The 20,748-nt window shown below is 47.2% G+C and overlaps 1 protein-coding gene across 1 annotated transcript in view; it reads left to right on the top strand.

The window, feature by feature from the left end:
- Nucleotides 1-2,046: 2,046 nt before the first annotated feature.
- LOC119164578 (phosphate-regulating neutral endopeptidase PHEX-like) overlaps nt 2,047-20,748 on the top strand; it is a 122,951-nt gene continuing 104,249 nt past the window's right edge. Inside the window, exons 1-3 of the mRNA XM_075868472.1 lie at nt 2,047-2,099; nt 10,178-10,461; nt 11,051-11,274. Coding sequence (XP_075724587.1) covers nt 2,047-2,099; nt 10,178-10,461; nt 11,051-11,274 — 561 coding nt within the window. The remainder of the gene's footprint in view (nt 2,100-10,177; nt 10,462-11,050; nt 11,275-20,748) is intronic.

Raw genomic sequence — 20,748 nt, 5'->3', positions numbered from 1 at the left:
TATGAATAAGCAATGGGACCGAGTACCTAAGGGAACACGAAATATACGTGTCGACTAAAGGTAACAAGAATGCAGCGGTTATGAAAAACAGGGCACTGTGAAATTACAATAGGTATGATGTTGTGAGAGGAATATGGAAAGGGGTCATGGTTCCTGGTCTGTTGTCAGCAATGCGGTCTTGTCCATGAGATCAGAAGTTCAAGCAAGATTAGAAATGAAGCAACGTGGAATAGATAGGCTTGCCTTAGGAGCTCACGGGAATACACCAAATCAGGAAGTACGAGGTGATATGGAATAGGCATCATTTGAGGGCAGGGAAGCTAGCAGCAAGATAAAATTTGAGAAGCGAGTGAGAGAAATGGGGAGGAGCGTTGGGCTAGGAAGGTATTCAGCTACTTGTACATGAAGAATGTCATACAAAATGGTGGAAGCGAAGCAGAAAATTGACTGGTAAATACTTGGAAAACAGCAGGGGGCCAAACCAAATAGAATTATCGGTTAAGAAGAAGGTGAAGGAAGCTGAGATAGATATGTGGAGAATTGACATGATTAAGAAGTCCGCACTAGAGATCTATCGAACTTTTAAGCAGCAAATTGCCAAGGAAAAGATCTATGATAATACTCGGGGTAGTTTTTTACTGTTTGAGGTCAGGATGGGAGTATTGTGAACCAAGACATATCGGGCAAAATACATAGGGGTAGACACGGTATGCAGTGCGTGTGGAGAGGAAGAAGAAACTGACGAACATTTGATAATGTTCTGTAAAGTGCTTCACCCTATAGTTCAGGATGATGGTGCAGAGGTTTTCAAAGCACTGGGGTTTAGGGACAGGGAGGGCCAAACAGACCTTAAGCGGGTAGAATTAACTAAGAGGATGTTATCTGATTGGTGGCTAAAGTCAAGGCACGAGTGAAAATTAAACTCTTCACTGCAAAGTACGAATCCTCAAACTCACTTCTTAAGGAAAAATAAATAAATATAGCTTTGAGTTCATTAAGCATTACGGCTTGGTGGCGCTAGCCACCGCCCGATCTAAAGGGTACAGCCTTATCCGTCCGTCCGTCCGTCCGTCCGTCCGTCCGTCCGTCCGTCCGTCCATCCATCCATCCATCCATCCATCCATCCATCCATCCATCCATCCATCCATCCATCCATCCATCCATCCATCCATCCATCCATCCATCCATCCATCCATCCATCCATCCATCCATCCATCCATCCATCCATCCAGAGGCGTGCTGCTCGAAACTATTGCCGCGCCCGAAACAAAAAACGAAGACGATGTGTGCGCCAACAGCCTCGTAAAAAGGAGGACTGAAGAAGACGACGTACTTTCGTTTTTGCCTCGCCTGCTCTTGGCTCCTGCATAAAAACACACGCCGTCTGTTCTCGGACTCAACGTCTCAGTGCACTGCTTACGTTGAACCGCGACACTGGTGGAGGCGCTGGGTTGCAAGCCTGCTGATGCTCAACACCCCATCTGGGAGCCGTTCATCAAGTCCCGACACGCAGCCATCTGTTACGACACCAGTGCACCGCTTCAGTCGCCGGTTGCTAGGCCTATCTCCCGAGCTGACCTCCTTAGACGAACATTCTACCAGGCATTACGTACCTCTACCAATGGCCTCCGCTAGCCAGCCACAGTTAGTCCAAGGGATACAAGGCAGCCCCGTTTCCAATCCAGCCCAGGTAACACTTCTTCAGCCACTTGTGCCTGATCGCTTCAGTGGTGCCCCACACGAAGATGTTGAAGATTGGCTTGAGCATTACGAACGCGTTGCCGACATCAACCAGTGGAATGCTCAACAGAAGCTCGCCCGCACGTATTTCACTCTCGATGACGGCGCTCACACGTGGCTTGAGAATCGAGAAGGCCGTATATCCACATGGGATGACTTTCGTCAGCAGCTGATTGACACCTTTGCTAGCGTCGACCGTCGAGAGCGGGCTCAGCAGCTGCTCGAGTTAAGGCTTCAAAACCTAACGAAACTGTGGCAATGTTTGCTGAAGACGTGACGCGCCTCTGTCGTCGGGCTGATCCCAACATGTCCGAGGAGAAGAAGTTGCGTTACCTTATGCGTGGCGTCAAAGAACAACTGTTCGCTGGACTTGTGCGCAATGCCCCAACTACCGTGGCCGATTTTATAAGAAAAGCCACTGCCATTGAGCGTGCTCTGCACCAAAGATCGAGGCAATATGATCGCTCGTCCACTACCACCCCAATCAACGCCGCTTCAGTGACTCTGGACAATCAGGGCTCCCTACGTGACCTTATCAGAGATATTGTCCGCGAAGAAATGCAGAAGCTTTGGACTCCTCCAGTGGATACACCAGTGACCGCCGTTGCCGCGGTCGTTCGTGACGAACTTAGGCACGCTTTTTCAGCAGCTGATCTCGATCGCGATCAGCGTCAACTGAGTTACGCCGACGCTGTCCGCCGACCACCACCCGTCCCGCCCATTACATCATACTACCAGCCACCTACAGCCACACCTTCGTCGCAACCATTGCAGGAGGCTTTCAGACGTCAGCCCATGTCTCCGATGTCTCCATGCCACCAGCCACCGCTTGCCGCGCCTTACTCACCACCACGAGAGGACATAAGACGCCCACAATTTCGCAGAACGGACGCTTGGCGCACCGTCGATCGGCGCCCTCTCTGCTTCAACTGTGGTGGTGCCGGCCATATAGCTCGCTATTGTTGGTACCGCGACACATCGCTTCGCCCGTCTCGGCCAGGGTACGACGGTCGCCGTGCCAATGACGACTACATTGTTCGCCATGACGACCCTGGTTTTCGAGGACCTTCAAGAACGTGGTCTCCCTATCACGAGTCGCCTCCTCATCGCCAGCCCAATTCCGCCCACAGGTCACGCTCTCCATCCCCTGCTCAGACAACATCACTGAATCGACGTATTTTTGCTGACCTTCGGGGAACAAGGTCGCCCAGCCCTTACCGGGGAAACTAAAGGCAGCGACCTCTCGGGGTAAGGTCGCAGCCCGACCACAAGACGATAAAAAGTCCCCAGTACTGTCGCGACAGAACGACTTGACGCCGACGAATATTAACAACGACGAAATGGTGAGCGCCGACCTCCATGTAATTATTGATGGAGAGCAAGTGACGGCCTTAGTCGATACGGGTGCTGATTTTTCCATAATAAGTCGCAAGCTGGCTGATCATCTTAGAAAAGTGAGAACGCCATGGACAGGACCACATATAAGAACAGCGGGTGGTCAATTGCTGCTCCCTACTGAAAGATGCACAGCAAGAATCAGCATAGGGGACTCTTCTTTCGTCGCGACTTTCATTGTTCTCCCAGAGTGCTGCAAAGATTTAATTATAGGAATGGACTTTCTCAGGGAGCATGGCGCAATAATCAACATCCCGGACCGCGTGGTTTCATTTTACAACAGTGCTCGTGTGACTGATCCTACATTACCAGAGCACAAATCCTTTCGTCTCAAAGACCACAATATAGTCGTGCCGCCTCGATCATGTATCCTCGTTTTAGTAGCATGTGACGTACCGTTCGACGGTGAAGGAGTCGCCGACCAAATAACTTCGCTGCTTTTCACTCACGGGATTTCCGTAGCACGAGGAATAGTCAATGTCACTGACGGCCGAACGAACTTGCTGTTGACCAATTTCACCTCCGAGCGACGGCACCTTCCAAAAGGCACAACGTTGGCACATTTCGACGAGATCGCAGATGTTCATGACTGCTTTTCAGCACTCAAAGCAACAGCTGCACAAGACCCACGTGACCTAGCACCTAACCTTGACGTCAGCCCTACTTTAACTCAGCAACAGCGGGAACGCCTGCTTGTGCTGCTAGACGAGTTCCACGACTGTTTTGCGTCGACCTCGAAAGTTGGCCGGACGTCCTTGACCAAGCACCGAATCATCACAGAGGACACGGCTAGACCAATTCATCAAAATCCGTACCGTGTGGCTTCAAAAGAGCGAGAAGCGATAGAACAGCAGGTAACAAAAATGCTTGAAGACGACGTCATTCAACCGTCGAAAAGCCCCTGGGCATCACCTGTTGTTCTAGTGAAAAAGAAGGACGGCAGCCTGCGTTTCTGTGTTGACTATCGAAAGCTAAATCAGGTTACAAAAAAGGACGTGTACCCGCTTCCCCGCATAGATGATTCGATTGACAGGCTTCGAAACGCACGTTACTTCTCTTCCATGGACTTAAAGAGCGGATATTGGCAAATTGAAGTAGACGCCAGGGATCGTGAAAAAACCGCTTTCGTGACGCCAGACGGACTCTACGAATTTAAGGTTTTACCATTTGGCTCGTGCTCCGCTCCTGCTACTTTCCAGCGTCTCATGGATACCGTTCTCTCTGGCCTTAAATGGAGAACCTGCCTAGTATACCTTGACGACGTCATTGTGTTTTCTACAACGTTTGACGAACACCTTGAACAATGCAAATGGTCTTGCAGGCCATACGGGCCGCAGGCCTGACGCTCAAGCCGGAAAAATGTCACTTCTGCTTTGAGGAACTGCAGTTTCTCGGCCATGTCGTCAGCTATGCAGGAGTTCGTCCAGACCCCGAAAAAGTTGCCGCCGTCGCACAGTTTCCAACACCATCAGATAAAAAGGCAGTGAGGCGTTTTCTGGGTCTCTGTGCATATTATCGGCGATTTATTCCAGATTTTGCACGCATTGCGTCACCTTTAACTCGTCTCACGAGGGATGACGTTGCATTTGTTTGGGGCGACGAACAGGAAGATGCTTTCAATGACTTGCGGCAACGTCTACAGACGACCCCCGTACTTGCCCATTTTGATGACACAGCCCCTACAGTGCTCCATACTGACGCCAGCAATGTTGGCCTCGGAGCTGTGCTTGTACAGCACCAGGGTGACGAGGAAAGAGTGATTGCTTACGCAAGCAGAACTCTGTCACGCACAGAAGCAAATTACTCGACCACTGAAAAGGAATGCCTGGCCGTGGTGTGAGCAGTTATGAAATTTCGCCCATACCTGTACGGCCGCCCATTCAAGGTTATCAGTGACCACCATTCGTTGTGTTGGTTAAGAAGTCTGAAAGATCTTTCCGGGCGATTGGCACGCTGGAGCCTTAGACTACAGGAGTTTGATATAACGATGGTGTATAAGTCGGGAAAACGACACACGGACGCCGACTGCCTATCTCGATCACCAATAGAGTCGGCTGCTGCTTTTGATGAAGAAACAGCATTCCTCGGAATCCTCGACACGTCAACCATCGCAGATCACCAGCATGACGATCCTGAGCTACTTGGCTTGATTAATTATTTAGAAGGACGAAGCCAGAATGCACCCAAAGCCTTTACAAGAGGACTATCGTCGTTCTGTCTGCAAAACAATGTCGTTTACAAAATGAACTTCTCGTCAGACGGGTCCACCTACCTGCTTGTCGTCCCTACCACTCTTCGATCTGAGGTGTTGCAAGCGTGCCACAACGAGGTAACATCTGGACATTTAGGCTACACGCGCACACTGAGCAGAGTTCGAGGGAGATATTACTGGCCTAGACTCACCGCTACCGTGAAGCATCATGTTCGGACCTGCCTCGATTGCCAGCGGCGCAAGTCACCTCCAACGAAACGAGCCGGTTTGCTACACCCTGTCCAGATCCCGACAACGCCGTTTGACCAGATCGGAATGGACCTTTTGGGCCCACTTCCCACCTCTAGTGTTGGTAACCGTTGGTTTATAGTGGCGACCGACTACCTTACTCGCTACGCCGAGACAAAAGCCATCCAGAGAGGCACAGCAGAGGAGGTAGCCCGGTTCTTCATAGAGAACATTGTGCTGAGACACGGTGCGCCATCGATCGTTGTAACAGATCGCGGAACCGCATTCACGGCCGCGCTTTTAGATCATGTGTTGGTGCTCAGCGGTACTATTCATCGCAAGTCGACAGCTTACCATCCACAAACCAACGGGTTGACCGAGCGACTTAACAAACCTCTAGAAGACATGCTTTCAATGTATGTGGACTTCGAACACAAAAACTGGGACGAGATTCTCCCTTACATAACGTTCGCATACAATACTGCGAAACAAGAAACCACAGGGATGACCCCATTCAGCCTTGTTTACGGACGAGAAGTAAGAACGATGTTAGACGCGATGCTGCCTCACGAATGCGATGACAACGAAACGAGTGCTGACGCGTTTACTCAACGTGCAGAGGAAGCCAGGCAGCTCGCACGTCTGCGAATATACAAACAGCAAGAGTACGACGCAGGCCGCTATAACCAACGTCATACACCTGTAACGTACGAAACCGGGGACAGGGTATGGGTGTGGACACCTGTACGAAGACGGGGACTATCCGAAAAATTGCTCAGAAGGTACTTCGGACCTTACCGAGTGCTGCGACGACTAAGTGACGTTACCTATGAAGTCGTCCCGGATAGCCCAAACTGTTCAAGGCGTCGCCAGCACCGACCTGAGCTTGTGCACGTAGTGCGCATTAAGCCATACGTCAGCGAGTGACTCTGCGAGGCACCGTCGCTTCTACAAAGTGACTTCTTGCGCAAATTACTGTCTCAGCTATAGCATCGGGGCGATGCTCTTTGAAGGGGAGGCAAATGCCGCGCCCGAAACAAAGAACGAAGACGATGTGTGCGCCAACAGCCTCGTGAAAAGGAGGACTGAAGAAGACGACGTACTTTCGTTTTTGCCTCGCCTGCTCTTGGCTCCTGCATAAAAACACACGCCGTCTGTTCTAGGACTCAACGTCTCAGTGCACTGCTTACGTTGAACCGCGACACTATTTTGCAACTACCCATGAACAGAATTACGATGAGCTTTGAGTTCGAAGAGGACGGCACCTTAACTTCAAGCTCTAAATGCGAGGATGTTTTGTGTCTGCCTGAAACAACCACGGTCGTTCAGGGGTTGGTTCCGTTTACGGCCTCAGGTGGTTATCTCCATCTCACGTGCATACTTCGAGACATTGCTGCGCATTCTTAGAGCTACTCTGATTAGGTTTGACGCCCGCACGTCGCCCGGGCGTGATATGCCTGTGCCGGCTGCAGAGCTTGTCCTCAAGACAAGAAAGTCACCGGAGCACATCCCGGCCCTGCAGTACAGAGCAGCGCGACACGCTTTGGATGTGCGCGTGATTGCATTCTTCTTTAAAGACGATAGTCTTTCTTAGGGACCTTCGACGGAAAAAACTCGGTCCGTCCGTCCATCCGTCCATCCGTCCGTCCGTCTGTCCGTATGTCCGTCTGTCCGTCTGTCCATCCGTCTGTCCGTCTGCCCGTCCGTCCGTCCGTCTGTCCGTCTATACATTTGTCTGTTTGTCCGCCTTTATCGATAACTCAAACGGCACCAAACGGCCAACCTCATCCGCAGCGCCCACCAATTGTGCTCAAGGTTTAGCGTTCATAGTTGTGCGATTGTCAATTAAAAAGCAACTATTGCGCATATCTGAGGCGCCATAGCAATACATCAATGTTTTGTATGTCTGCTTTTATACTAGAAGAGGCACATAGAAATAACTAAGGACTGTAGCGTTTATCGCGCTGCGCTGACAGTGCAACGCGATGCTCAAAAAGGTGTTTCTAACGTTTTGCTACCACGACACGGTGGTGGCACCTGCCCGTCGCTTTGCGTTCTACACCTTATCACCTCCGAGACTGGCGCGCATCTTTCTCCGCGGGTGCGCACGCCTTCGTTTTCGAAGATAACTGCCAGATGGCACTCGTGCCTAACGTGCCTCGATGAGCTCGTTCGTCTCCGCTACACGCCCGAGGCGCTCTAACACAGCGCCTCCGAAATACCATTCACCGATTTTCTTGCGCAGAACATCAAACAAACGTTTTGTTCATTTTCTCCAGACGCAAGACTATCGTCTTTCGATGACATTTGCAGTGTAACATGCAGATTCGGGCCATTTTTTTTTTCTTCGGTGCTATATGCCGAAATACAAATAAATATGCTTGGAACACTAACCTATGCGAAGAGAGGTGGCGCCAGACGAGCGGGTGAAGTTCACTGGACATATGATGAATACAGGCATTATTCTCATGGTGTGTTTTCATCTATAAGGAAACACTAGCAGGCTCTTCTCGCTAAAAAAACTGAAGTTTTATCTGAAAAATATACGAGTGAACCTCGTCTCATGAAAAATTGAGAAATGCTTCACCACGTAGCATGAGCAATAAAGTGGTACCTTGATTCACATTTCTTCTGTCTGTGTTATTAGGAAGATTGTGAAGAATATTTATTATTTTTATGCTTCTCCTAGGTCATTTATCTTCATACTATATATTCTATTTTCGTTGTTTTGATTGTATTTTACATCGTGTTGCTCGTTGCGGTGTTGATCAGCTGGCAACAAAAATTACACACTTTTCAATATTTATTTTCGTTTGACAATAGTTTCGCTGCGCTTTAACCTATGTTTTCTTTTGAAACAGCATTTCATTATGCATAATTTGGTATGCTGCAATGTGTGCTAGAATACTTCGCTATCTATTAAAAACTTAGTTCCCGAGACATATAAAAAATGGCCATTTTTTCGCGCAAGTGATAGCGTTAACAATCAGTGCAAATTGTAGCATGAACTTGTCGCCCACTAATATTTCGATAGCTCGAGCAGGACAGACCATTCGGCAACGTCGAGCAGCCCTCACTAACCGAGTGCACGCGCGCAGAGCGGCACTGGTGTTGCACCCGAATCCCCACGATAACTTCACACGTGAAAGGGCTCCACTCAAAGATCTCAGCCATGGTGTAACCATGGTGTAACCATTGTGTAAGAACATGCATAGGCAGGTACCAGCACTATGCCTCAAGCACAAGGAAAATTGCAATGCCGGCGCATCCAGATAATTTTCCGGCCATTATCAGTTGGCTTGCAGCTTAGTCGATGTCTTTTTAGATGGCACTACAAAAAGTGGTGTCCGTCGTCTAGGCAGCGACGTGCATGTTAATGATTCTGCGTCTTTTCGCTGGCATGTGCAGCTGCTCTGTTTTGAAGCCAGGCTTTTCTTTTATTAGCGTGTGTTTTATGTTTTTGTATTGACGAAGGTGGCATCGAACTCCCTAGAGGAGTATGAAATGGGCCGAACTTGTTTTGTGATCGCCCGGATCAGTGGCGCCGTGCAATTCCGAAGGCAGACCGAGCTCTAATGCCTGCTGATTATGCCTGCACTAAGCATTTCTCACAGGACATAATTTCAACCGCATATCACGCATAGTTCAAGAAAAAGGGGCTACTTTACGAGTGAAAGAGCCCTGTTTCATCTATGAATGATATTCCCGCCTATTTTCCGAATTGCCCTAACCACCAGTCGAGTAAACTTCGAAAGCCAACCCGGAAGAGAGAACCTACTTTGCAAGCACAAAAAACCATATCGGCGGAAAGTCGGCAACATATGCGACGCAGTGATGGCAATATAATAATCCTAAAGTAAATGTAACTCCGCAAACACAGAATTAAGACACCCCGCTTAGCGTAAATACGGCACACGCGAGCGCTTTTACTTCAGGACTATGTAACAACATAGGCCCAAATGAAGCTTCTATAGCACAGTGGGTTACTCTTCCCGTGTGCCTTCACCGTGTTGGAGCTTGTGTGCCGTGCCTTTCCTATACGGGGCGTCTGCTTTGCTACCACAAGCAAACCTGTGTTGCAGTGTTGCGGGTGAAGCCCATAATTTACCCGCAACACTGCGGCGTGCGTGTCAATCATCCACGTTAGAGCCATGCAAGGTGGTTTCCGTTCGATCTGCAGGGACCTTTTCTGTGTTGATGTAAGGACTGCGCATGATGGAAACTGAAGGCTAGTCGTTCTTACCTCAAACATGACCTTTGCCTAAGATAAGATATCAGAATCTCTGGAGAAAGTTTGCCAGAATGTTCAAGCTTTCCACGTATTTTCAGCGACACGAACATGTACCTGCATGGAAGCGTCAACTATCTGAAACGGGCGAAAAGTGGTCGGCGTCTAGAAAATCAGCAAAGACCATTGGGTGGAAGAAGGTCCGTGCAAGTTCTTTCTGGGTGCGGACAGTGACAGCTTCGGGTGGAGCTTGTATTCATTCTTAGGTCGTAACCGACTATAGGACAACGTCATGCGCTACTTCACAATAGCGAAACTAAACAATGGCATACCTGCATTCGTAACAGTCTTCATGTTATTCGTACGCACCGCAGGTGGCGTATCCTCGGCGAGGCACTGCTCTCCGGGCTGTCCTCATTCGAAGAGCGCGGCCGCAAAGGAGGCCGCAGGTCGCGCAGCGGAAACACGTGGCGCCCGTACGACTTCGGCGAGGAAGTGCGCAAGTCGCTCGACTGGGCGGCCGACCCATGCGACGACTTCTACCGATTCGTGTGCGGCCGCTGGCGCGACAGCCACCCGGGGCTGGCCAACGAGTTTGCACGCCTCCACACGGACCTGCTGTCGGAGGCCATCCACAAGCTGGTGATCAGCAGGCACAGTACGGACCTAGCGCGAACGGAGCCCTCTCGATCTGTCACGGTTACCGCGTTTAACGCCGGAGGAATTGACATAGCGTCGCTATATATCGCTGCAGGCCGATAAACTCTCCAGAAAAGCAAAGAAAACGGACGCAACATGGCGCCGTGTCGCGTACGTTTCTGTGCCTTTCGCCTGTGTCTGTCGAGTTGTCTAAACAAAATTAAGGTCTTGTTCGTTTAGGCTATACAGTAGAGAAATGTTTAAAGCAATTTATATCAAATGCAAATCATAGACAGTTATAGTTAGTCAATGTCAGTCTTGAGCACGCGCTAACACAGTACCACACGAGAAAGAGAAGCAGATAAACTCGTTAACAGGACAAAAACGCAATAAGGTATCACTCGTGAAGCTTTTTACAGCACGTGCAAGACTCGGTTTTCACGAGGAAGGGGTTTTTACAGAGCGTACAAAACTCGGAAAAATAAAATAGGGCAAGGAAAAAAGATGGCGGAACTATCGCTGAATATTTACCTCTAAACTGCGGGTATGAAAAACTGCGTATCTCTTCAAATATGAGAGCAAACGAAGAGTTACACTGCGCTTCGCAGGAAACACGAAAGACCTTTCTGTTGTCGAATACGCCGGAGAGGCTCTGCGCTACTGCTTGTCGACGTATGTGCTTAAGCTGCACGACCTGGCACCCTTCTACACGCTGCTCCAAGAGTACCCGTTTCGCTGGCCCTTCGTCGACGTGGGAGTCCGATTCGACATCCTCGAACTAGGCGTCGCGATGGCCCTTGGTCGGGGCATACCCGTGCTTTTCGACATGGAGGTAACGTTTCTACAGTTGTTGCGCTAAATATGAAGGCACGTGACTCAACACATTCTCGTTTGAAGCATAATGCGTTCTTATTTACTTCGAATGTTGACGACCGGTGATGTAGCTTAGCGACTAAGTTATTTGAATGTTATAAGGCGTTGAACTCATTCACACCAGCTACTAGTATACAGGTTGCACAATAGAGTTAGCAGCAACGCGACTGGTCACAATGGTAGCGAACGCCCGCTTTGGTCACAATGCGACTGCTTTGAATCAGTCACTTGCTGCTCAGTCTTTTTTTTTTTTCAGTCGCTTGTCTGCAGTCGCAAGCTTTTGAACCAATTGACTGCGCCCAAAGAGGACATATCTGTGAACTAAGCTTGATTGATATGGAAATTTAACGTACCAAAACCACCATATGATTAAGAGAGACGTTGTAGTGGAGGGCACCGGAAATTTTGACCTCCTGGTGTTGTTTACTGAGCACCCAAGCCTGAGCACACGGGCCTACAGCGTTTTCGCCTCCATCAGAAGTGCAGCCGTTGAAGCCGGGATTTGATCCCGCGACCTGCGGGTCAGCAGCCGAGTATACCTTAGCCACTAAACAACCACGGCGGGGCTCCATAAACTAAGCTGATGCTTCGTGCGTATCTGATTCATTCCGAAGTTTGTGACTTCAATCCATGTGACTGAAAAAAAAAAACTGAGCAGCAAGCGACTGAGCGAAATCAATCGCTTTTGCGACTAAATCAGGCAAGTGTGACCATTTGCGACCAGTCGCGTTGCGACTAAGTTTGCTGTGCGACAGGTGCTATTCACACCAGCTACTATATATAGTTGCTCAGGGTGTGAATAAGTCAGCCGGTTCGCTCCTCTGCAATCAACGGTTTCTGCATTTACAAAAAAGCGTAATCACACTGCTTCCCCCCCCCCCCCAAAAAAAAAGAAAACGAACGCAGGTCTACTTAGATTTAGGTTCAAATCAGAAAACAACACGTAATTAAAATTAATTTAGAGTCCCCTCACTGTGTCGTGTCTCGTAGCCCAATGACGGTTTTGATGTTGCAACGTGGTTTATCAGGGTTGTCAATTAAGTCAGTTGGTTAAGCTTCATCTTAGATGACAGCGTTTAAGGAACACGTACAAAATAATTATAGATGGAGTCCATACGTCTTCTGCGTTCTTTTGTCCACGTTCTTTATTTGCTGTGAAGACGCGGCAGAAAGTCGCCTCATAGTGAAGTGACTGGCGAGTGAATGCGCGAGTTGGCAAAGAATACACCTCACACAAAAAGACCTACAAAAAGACTGAAAATACTGCGCTTGAACTTTGCCTGTCCTTGCCTGTGGTGTGCTGATTCACAGCTCGTGCCTTTACTCATCTGTTATTATAACAAACCATGCAATCCAGCTATATACATATTCACTTAAACTTGAAATTACCCAACGTTTGAGCAATCTTTCATAGAGAGATGCCTAATTAATTACCTGTAACAAATAAGAATTTAAACGAACTGAGACGTCTACACTTCATATCAACCATATCCAGCATGAATCGCACACCCTACAAGCATTTGTTTGCAAAAGTCTCTATATTTTTTTTTACTCCTGAAAAGTATTGCTTACTACTTTCAACCAACTAAACTGAGTGCGTCACTGGCTCACGTACGTACAAAGCTCGAAGTCACTTAAAATAGAATTGGCTAGGTCATTCGGGCACTTTTTGGCGTCGAAGCGCTTCGACGACTGCATGTCGAAATCGGCTGTGCTCTCACGTTCAATTTGCATAAGTGCGCAGGCTCACAAATAGAGGAGTTTCACTTCTGCCGATACGCATTTCAACTCGGAGCAAAGCCCTCATATTTCGAGCCACGAGCGTCTGAGTATACACCGGTTAGTTGAAAGCATCCCTCGGTGTTCCGTAAGTGCTCCCATGTGAAATGTGCATGCCCGTTCTGCGATACCGGAGTATCGAGTCTGGTGTAGTCCATTCAGCGCTGTGAACAATGTTAGACTTCTATTTAGGGTAGGGTGGGGTAAAATAAGACACGAGACCAAACGCGACATTTTGACTTCGCCGACCTCCGTATCTAATCCCATAAGTACTTTTCCTTGTTTCTCTATTTTAGCAATAAGTGCTGGTACTTATCTACCTTTTCATGTGTAAAAGTTTTGTTATCATCATCATCAGTCTGATTATACGCCCTCTGCAGAGCAAAGATGTTTCCTATTGTCCACCAGTTGCCCGGGTCTTGTGCTTTCTGCTGCCACGTTCTAGGCACCCGGCAATTCAGTTTACGAGATCTGATGGTAGCGCCAGAACTCACAGCCCAGCGAGTAGGCGTAGCCAAACCGAGTCTTCCAATGCGTACCCTAGCGAGTAGACGCAGCAAAACCGGACATGCCTGTGCATATTATTTTCTTATTTAGTTGTGAGCAGGGGGGGGGGGGGGTAGGTCGCGGCTGATTATGTAAGCGCCCAGGAAGCTTTGTTTGAAAACGCGCCAAAAGGGGCATTGACACTTCAGCGTCTCAATGTGTTCAGCGAGAGTGTCATTTTCTTAGTATCCCTGGCGGTTGGTACCAACAATGCTGAGGCAGCCCAAAAAGCTTCATCGCGCCTTCTGGTCCGCTGTCGGGTGCCTATACCTGCGAAAGTTTTAATCTCATAGGCCCACGAAACTTTTTGTATTCCCTTCGTACGTTCGCCTTTTCTGGTAATCCAGTCAATTACCGTTAATGACCAGCCGTTGTTCTGCCTACTTGCTACGTGCCCGGCCCATATCCACTGCTTCTTTCTTTCAAATATATGATATCTTTAACACCGGTTTATTCCCTGACCCACTCTGCTCTCTTCTTGTCTCTTAAGGTTACACCTATCATTTTCCCTTCCATCGCTCACTGTGTCGTCCTTAATTTAAGCTGAACTCTCGTTGTAAGCCTCCAGGTTTCTGCTCTGTACTGTAAAGACCGGCAAGGTGCAGCTGTTATATACCTTTTTCTTCAGGGTTAGTGGTATATCACCGTTCATAATTTGATAATGCTTACTGAATGCGATCCATCCCATCCTTGTTATTATAGTTATTTCACTTTCATGATTTGGCTCCGCGGTTACTACCTGACTTAAGTTTACATATTCTGTTGCAATTTTCAGCGTCTCTCCACCTATCACAAAGCGCTGTTTTCTGCCGAGACTGCTGAACATTACTTTAGTTTTGTACATATACTAATTTTCAGACATACTCTTCTTCTTTCCGTGTCCAGCTCAGTGATCCTGAGCTGTAATTCGTCCCCTGAGAAACTCATCAAGACAATTTCATCAGCTAATCGCATATAGGTTAGTAAGCTACTTTCTATTAACTCTTATTCCTAACTCTTCCCAACCTGGGACCCTGAAAACCTCCTGTAAACACGCGATGAATAGCGTGAGATAGATCGTGCCACCCTGCCTTACACCCTTCTTTATTGGGATTCTGCTGTGTAAAAGTTTATCGTAGCTCAAAGCGTTCGCGTGGGAAAAATTACGCGGCTTGTGTTGGTGTGTTCGGGACCAGTCAAAAAGGGGCGAAATTCTTTTCGGCCACATTTTTGGATCCGTGCATGCAGCACCTCCGACATCGGCACAACAACTTAAAAAATTAATTTGTTACCTTATACTGTATACTTGCTACATAACACCAAAAGTTCTGTTTATTTGGTGCATGTTGCCAAAGGAGAATTTTTTTTAGAATTCTGGCATGTGGAAAAGGCTAAACGCGACAACAACGCATGAAATTGGCTGAGAGAGTGCCTTATTGAATGAACCATTCACTTCCATTCTTTGTATAATCTAATTATTTATTTAGGAGGGTTGAGTTTTTGTCTAGTAGGGTTAGAAAGAACAAGAGAATATGATATAGAGCTTATTTGCAGGAAAACGACATTTAGAAGCACTAATTGCTATTGCAGGCAGTGTTCATTTCATTCGCACTGCGTACATGTTGTTTCGCGTTTCCAAATATGCTCTTAGGAAGCTCATAAAAAATTGAAAGAATCTCCAACGCAAGCCGATCACAAACACGTTTTGAAATCGAATTTCAATAATATTTCTTTTTCATCATATCAAAACTAAAAAAAATAACAAGCGATAGAAAATGCGAAGTTCTTCACCTCACAAAACCCAGACGACGAAGTTGAAAGCCACAAAATGACCGTGCATTTCTGCATCAAAACGGCAAAAAGAAGTGGAGATGATGCGTCAGAACATAGCCTCCAATTATTGAATATTATAATTAGGTCCAAGCGTTCAGCAAAAGACACCAATGGCATGAAGAAAGACAGGGAGTGTTCCATGTGCTTGGACTTTTGGAGCAACACAGCGCCGGGTTATGTCTGGATTTATTTCGTGAAGTGCAAGGAGTGGGCTAATGAAGACGACTTGGGGGCCCTCGGAGTAAATTTCAGCTTCTTACGGCAAAATCTCAATGGATTAAATTTGTTCTCACTGTCTCGTTTCGCCCCACAGGTTGAGACAAAATGAGACATCTGGTGCATTTTCGATTTCTTTTTAAAACACCCCTTTGAACTGTGGCAACATGGTCACATCTATGCAGCACATACTTAGTCCCCAAAGAAAATCTTCTGCATTGACACATATTGGGAGAGAGTGAAATAAAAAAGATTATTCACTATTTACAAATTTTCGTCGAATTTCACCCCACTCTACCCTACTCAAAAGGCCCAGCTGGCGGCGCTTTTGTTACCACTTCAAACATTGAGCAAAGCGAACGTGTACTAGGAATCACTTTCATAGGATGTAGACTGACAGAATGGCTGAAATATAACAATGACGCATTATTGTGCCAGTTCCTGCTCATTTCTTACACTAAAGTAAAACCACAGTACAGCCAAGTCTGTGCAATTTATATTTTCCTTGTCCCCGTTTCTTACTCAGTATATATCAAAATACTCAGTTGTAACAAAACCAGTTCCAGGGTGGTTTTCGCAGGCTAATGCACATGACAGACCTGGGAAGTAGACATATTGATGGTTTTCTATGTAGCATCAAAAACGCCAATCAGAGAAGACGCCGCCTTACGAGTGGGAAGATGCGTCCAGGTTTTAGGTCCATCAATGATCGCGCACCTCGCAAAAACCGCGCTTCTATGTACCTATTTCTATAGTCGGCCGGTACTACGCACCACGTCTGCTAACACAATCGCTTAAGTATACTAGCAAATAAAAACAACAGACAATAATTCCAAGTGAAGTACAGCGGACACTATTTGTGGTTTTGAACTGCAGCGTGCCAGTCACAATACAAATTAAAAGAACCTAAAGTGGAAAAAAAGGCAACTCGCGAGAACAGAGTGTTGGCGTATCGACAAATAAAACTAAGCCCTCAGCTTTCGTCTATAAAAAATGAAAGGTAAAGTGCGCCAAAAACACCACCAAATGTACAAAGAAAACTTTGTAATAACACCTTCTTTTTCTTCTATTTTTCCTCGCGTAATAAGAGGATGGAATGCGCTGGATTCACTCACTGTAGCGGAATCAACACTTCAAACATTTCAACAAAAATTGAAAATCTCGTGTCGGTGTCTTCAAGTTCTGGCTAAACTACTAGAACACGGGAAAAAGCATTCAACGGCACTCTAATGTTTTTTAACAATCTCTTGGTTTCGTATAGGCAATTTACTGTTATATATATGTTTGTATATCAAATACATTGACGGATCTCATGATCGCGACACTTGAGGTAAAGTTTTGTTTACCACTGTGTGAACTTACTTTTGGATATCTTGTCTTTGAATTACTTTGTTTGTATAATGTTTGTATCAACTTTTGTAATAACCCTCGTAAAGATTTTAGAGTATTCTGTAAATAAATAAATAAATAACTAAATTAATAAATAAATACATAATTAAATAAATAAATAAATAAATAAATAAGTGATATATGGGGTTTATCGTCCCAAAACCAACCACCTGGGTTTCTTTAACATGCGCCCAAATGTGAGCACACGGGTCTACAGCATTTTCGCTTCCATCTAAAATGCAACCGCCGCAGCTGGGATTCAATCCCACGACCTGCGGGTCAGCAGCTAAGTACCTTAGCCACTATAGACCACAGGGGTGGGGCATTAAATAAACTAATAAAGAAATAAATAAATTTTGAATAAAAATAGCAGCAGGAAAATTGCACACAAGACAAGCTCATTGAACACACAAAACATGCAGACCAAGGAACCATAGTTATGTAACTTAGAAAATAAGGCTCTTGCTAGACAAGACAACTTGTCAGTGGTAGGGACCGAACTGCAATCTTTGGATAACGCGTCCAATGCTCCACCAATCAGGCTACAACGCCAGCTGTCCTCTCATCTACTTAATGGAGTACCGTTTTTACTCTAATGTAACGCGATCTTTCACCCAGAATTTTGCCAACTCTAAAGCCCACAATGGCGTTGCAGTCGAATACCGAAATACACTTTTAGTTCCTGGACGCAATGAAAAGTCAACCCCTCCAGTAAAAATCATGGCGGCGTTTGAATCAAGTATACAGGGTATTTTTGCGCATGTAAACCTAGGTGGTTGAGCCAGCGCTCCTCGTAGTCATGATGGAAAGCGTGGAACACTTTTTCGCCAACTGGGGTCATGCAGTTCAACATGATTTTTTTTTCCGAGCTCGCAGCTGACCAACAAACCCTCGCATGCTGCCTGGAGGCATCAAGTCTGCTGGAACATGACACTCCTTATGAGTGAACAAAAAGAAGGGCAATTTATGAAAGGCACCCTGTCGGTTTCCACGAAACCGAAACGCCGAAGGGCGCAACCTTAACACCTGAGCAGACGACCAGAATGGCGTCACTATTGCAGGCAATGATCGCTGAGCTCTTAGTTATTTCTGAAGTGTTAACGTACCAGCACCATGTTTGTTTGATAACAAGCACATCTGGCATGCCCATGAAGTGATGTGCAGCTATGAGCAAAAGTATACGAACCATTGCCTTATGCATAAGCCTGTTTCACGTGCGAACGTGCGAGCGGCAGCCGCCACGTGAGGCAAAAAAAAATTACGGCATATTCACGGGGTGAATGATGATGAATGGGCGAAGCTCCGGAGGGATTCATCGGTAAACTGTGAATCTTCCAAGTAATTCGCCCAGTCCATCATCATGTAAAGACGTGAGAAACGCTGTGTGTGTATATACACAAATCAACTTTTATTTGTTCTTAGACGATGGATGGATTGCGATGTCCCTTCATTATGACGGCTTTATGGTCTGTGAAATGGAGGGAGAGCGGTTCCTGTATGCGCGCTCGCACATCGGGATTCTGTCTGCGAGCGCGCGCTGCTGCCGCCTTGCGCTCTCTCCGCTGTGCAGCCTTATCCATCCGGCGACTCCGAGCGCGCGCCAACAGCGAACGGATTTTATTACAACGCTCCCCCTAGCGTACGTCACCGCACTAAATCGAACGATTGCCTTCAACCAATGACACGCGCCATATGTGACATCATTCCTATTTTATAAGATCTCGCGTCTTTCATCAACTACAAGTACCGCTTTCTAGTTTATAACATCTTGCATCTTTTCATCATCAGCTACAAGTACCACCATCTAGTAAACACTACAAGAACTAAAATAAAGGTGGCTACATACAGGGGACGGTACCGCCATCTAGTGAACACTGCAAGAACTAAACTAGAGGTGGCTACATACAGGCTACAGGGGACGCACAGCGCACGCCCTAAGGAGCTTTGCCCCTAAAATTGTGAGACTCTTAAGCTTCGCCTTTAAGAGTTGAACGCGATAGCGAAAAACGGCCCCTAGTGCACCCTTCAACCGCTAAGTGCATACTTAATAATATGTTTTGTTACATACACACGCACGCACACAATCACACACACAGTAGATTGGACCAGCGCGCGCTATTATCGCCGAATGGGCTCGTTTTCGTCGTGACACCTGTCGAATAAAATGCGTTAAAAAGGCCCTGAAACACGTTTTCAAGTAATCATGGAATGAATTCACTAGAAGAGCTTATCGCCTCACGAATTCAACGCCGCAAAATTTTGAGAACCCTTCTAGTGCGAGTGGAGTTACAAAGGTTTTTCGCACGCTGCAGTTGCGTCATCTCTTCTCTCGTCCCGACGAAAGCGCTGGAAGTTAAGCAGGGAATGGTGGCAGGGCAAAGAAACTACCGCGCCTCGTGACCTTGAGCACTTTTTTTTCTTCGACCACACGGCTTTTTCAGTCTGATCACGCACGCACGCGAGGACAAGTAAGCGGCCTGCCGCTGCTATCTCGGTAACTTGATTTTTCTGACACAGACGCACAGACGATTTTTCGCTCACAAGCAACGGGGCCGACGCCAGCGGCTGGTTTTCTGCGACCCGACCTTTTTAACGCTATGGCGTTAAAACACGTTTATACAGCAACGACTGGTCACTGTAGTGAAATTCGCCAGAGTTGAAAAACTTCACTCGTGCAGGCCAGATAATGTCACGCACTTCGGGTGAGGCCCCGCCGATCCAACATCGACGTGCGGCAGACTCGCAGGCTTCCACTTTACGCTTCGGCCTGCGACGCCTGAAAGGCCTCGAAGTGGAACATTTCGAATTTATTTGCGGGTTAGTCGACCCGTGCGGGGTTGCACGTGTGGTGATGTGTGGGCCTGACCGACGCACTCATAAGCAGACACGGAGATTTTATGCAAAACGAACTAGCATTTAATTGAAACAAGGGCAAAGGCAGAAGTTAACAAAAATAACAGAGAGGAATAACACTGATGCGCGATGGAAAGAACAGCTATATAACAAAATATGCTAAAAAACACTACAAAAGATACAAACTAAAGACAAATATGCGAAACAATAATAAAATAACAACAAGATGGAAATCGTAAAAGAGGGTTACAAGAAAATAATTACAGAATGCTCATTCGTCACGCTTTTGAATTTCTATGTGCGTCGCAGCGCACACAACTACACAGGGCCGGCGGATGATCCGGCTGGTTAAAACAATTTAACAGTTTAAAAAAAAGTCACAATAAAAATTTCCATATGGACCAGGCCAGCTCTTGGTGCACGTAGGGGAGTTGACGGGTGCCGCTGACGATCTCGCCGGCTTGGTAGACGACGAGGGTGCCCGGAATTGCAGCTGTCTCAATACGTTGCACGGCTCACTCCATGCTCGCCGCCTACGCGAGACTCGCGACACCGACGACCACACTTGTTGCTGGCTGTACGTCAACTGCCTATTGCAGTTGACGATGCAGTTGAAACCTCTTAGATGCAGTTCAAACCTCTTCAGGGGCGTACGCGCGCTCCCGTCTCATCTGGGAGTAATTTTCCTTGTTTAGACCGCCGGTGCCCCTTCCGGTACAGGGGCAGGGAAGACGAGCCGGCGCCACGCTGGGTCGTTATAGTCGCCGGATGTCGTCCCCCCAACACAAAAGCACCCTTCCTTGGAAGATGGGCCGGCGGATGATCCGAAAATTGGAGT

This window comes from Rhipicephalus microplus, chromosome 1 (assembly GCF_043290135.1).
Source record: "Rhipicephalus microplus isolate Deutch F79 chromosome 1, USDA_Rmic, whole genome shotgun sequence".
NCBI lineage: Eukaryota > Metazoa > Arthropoda > Arachnida > Ixodida > Ixodidae > Rhipicephalus > Rhipicephalus microplus.
Note: the sequence above shows the minus strand (reverse complement) of the source record. Positions and strands in the feature narration are given on the sequence as shown.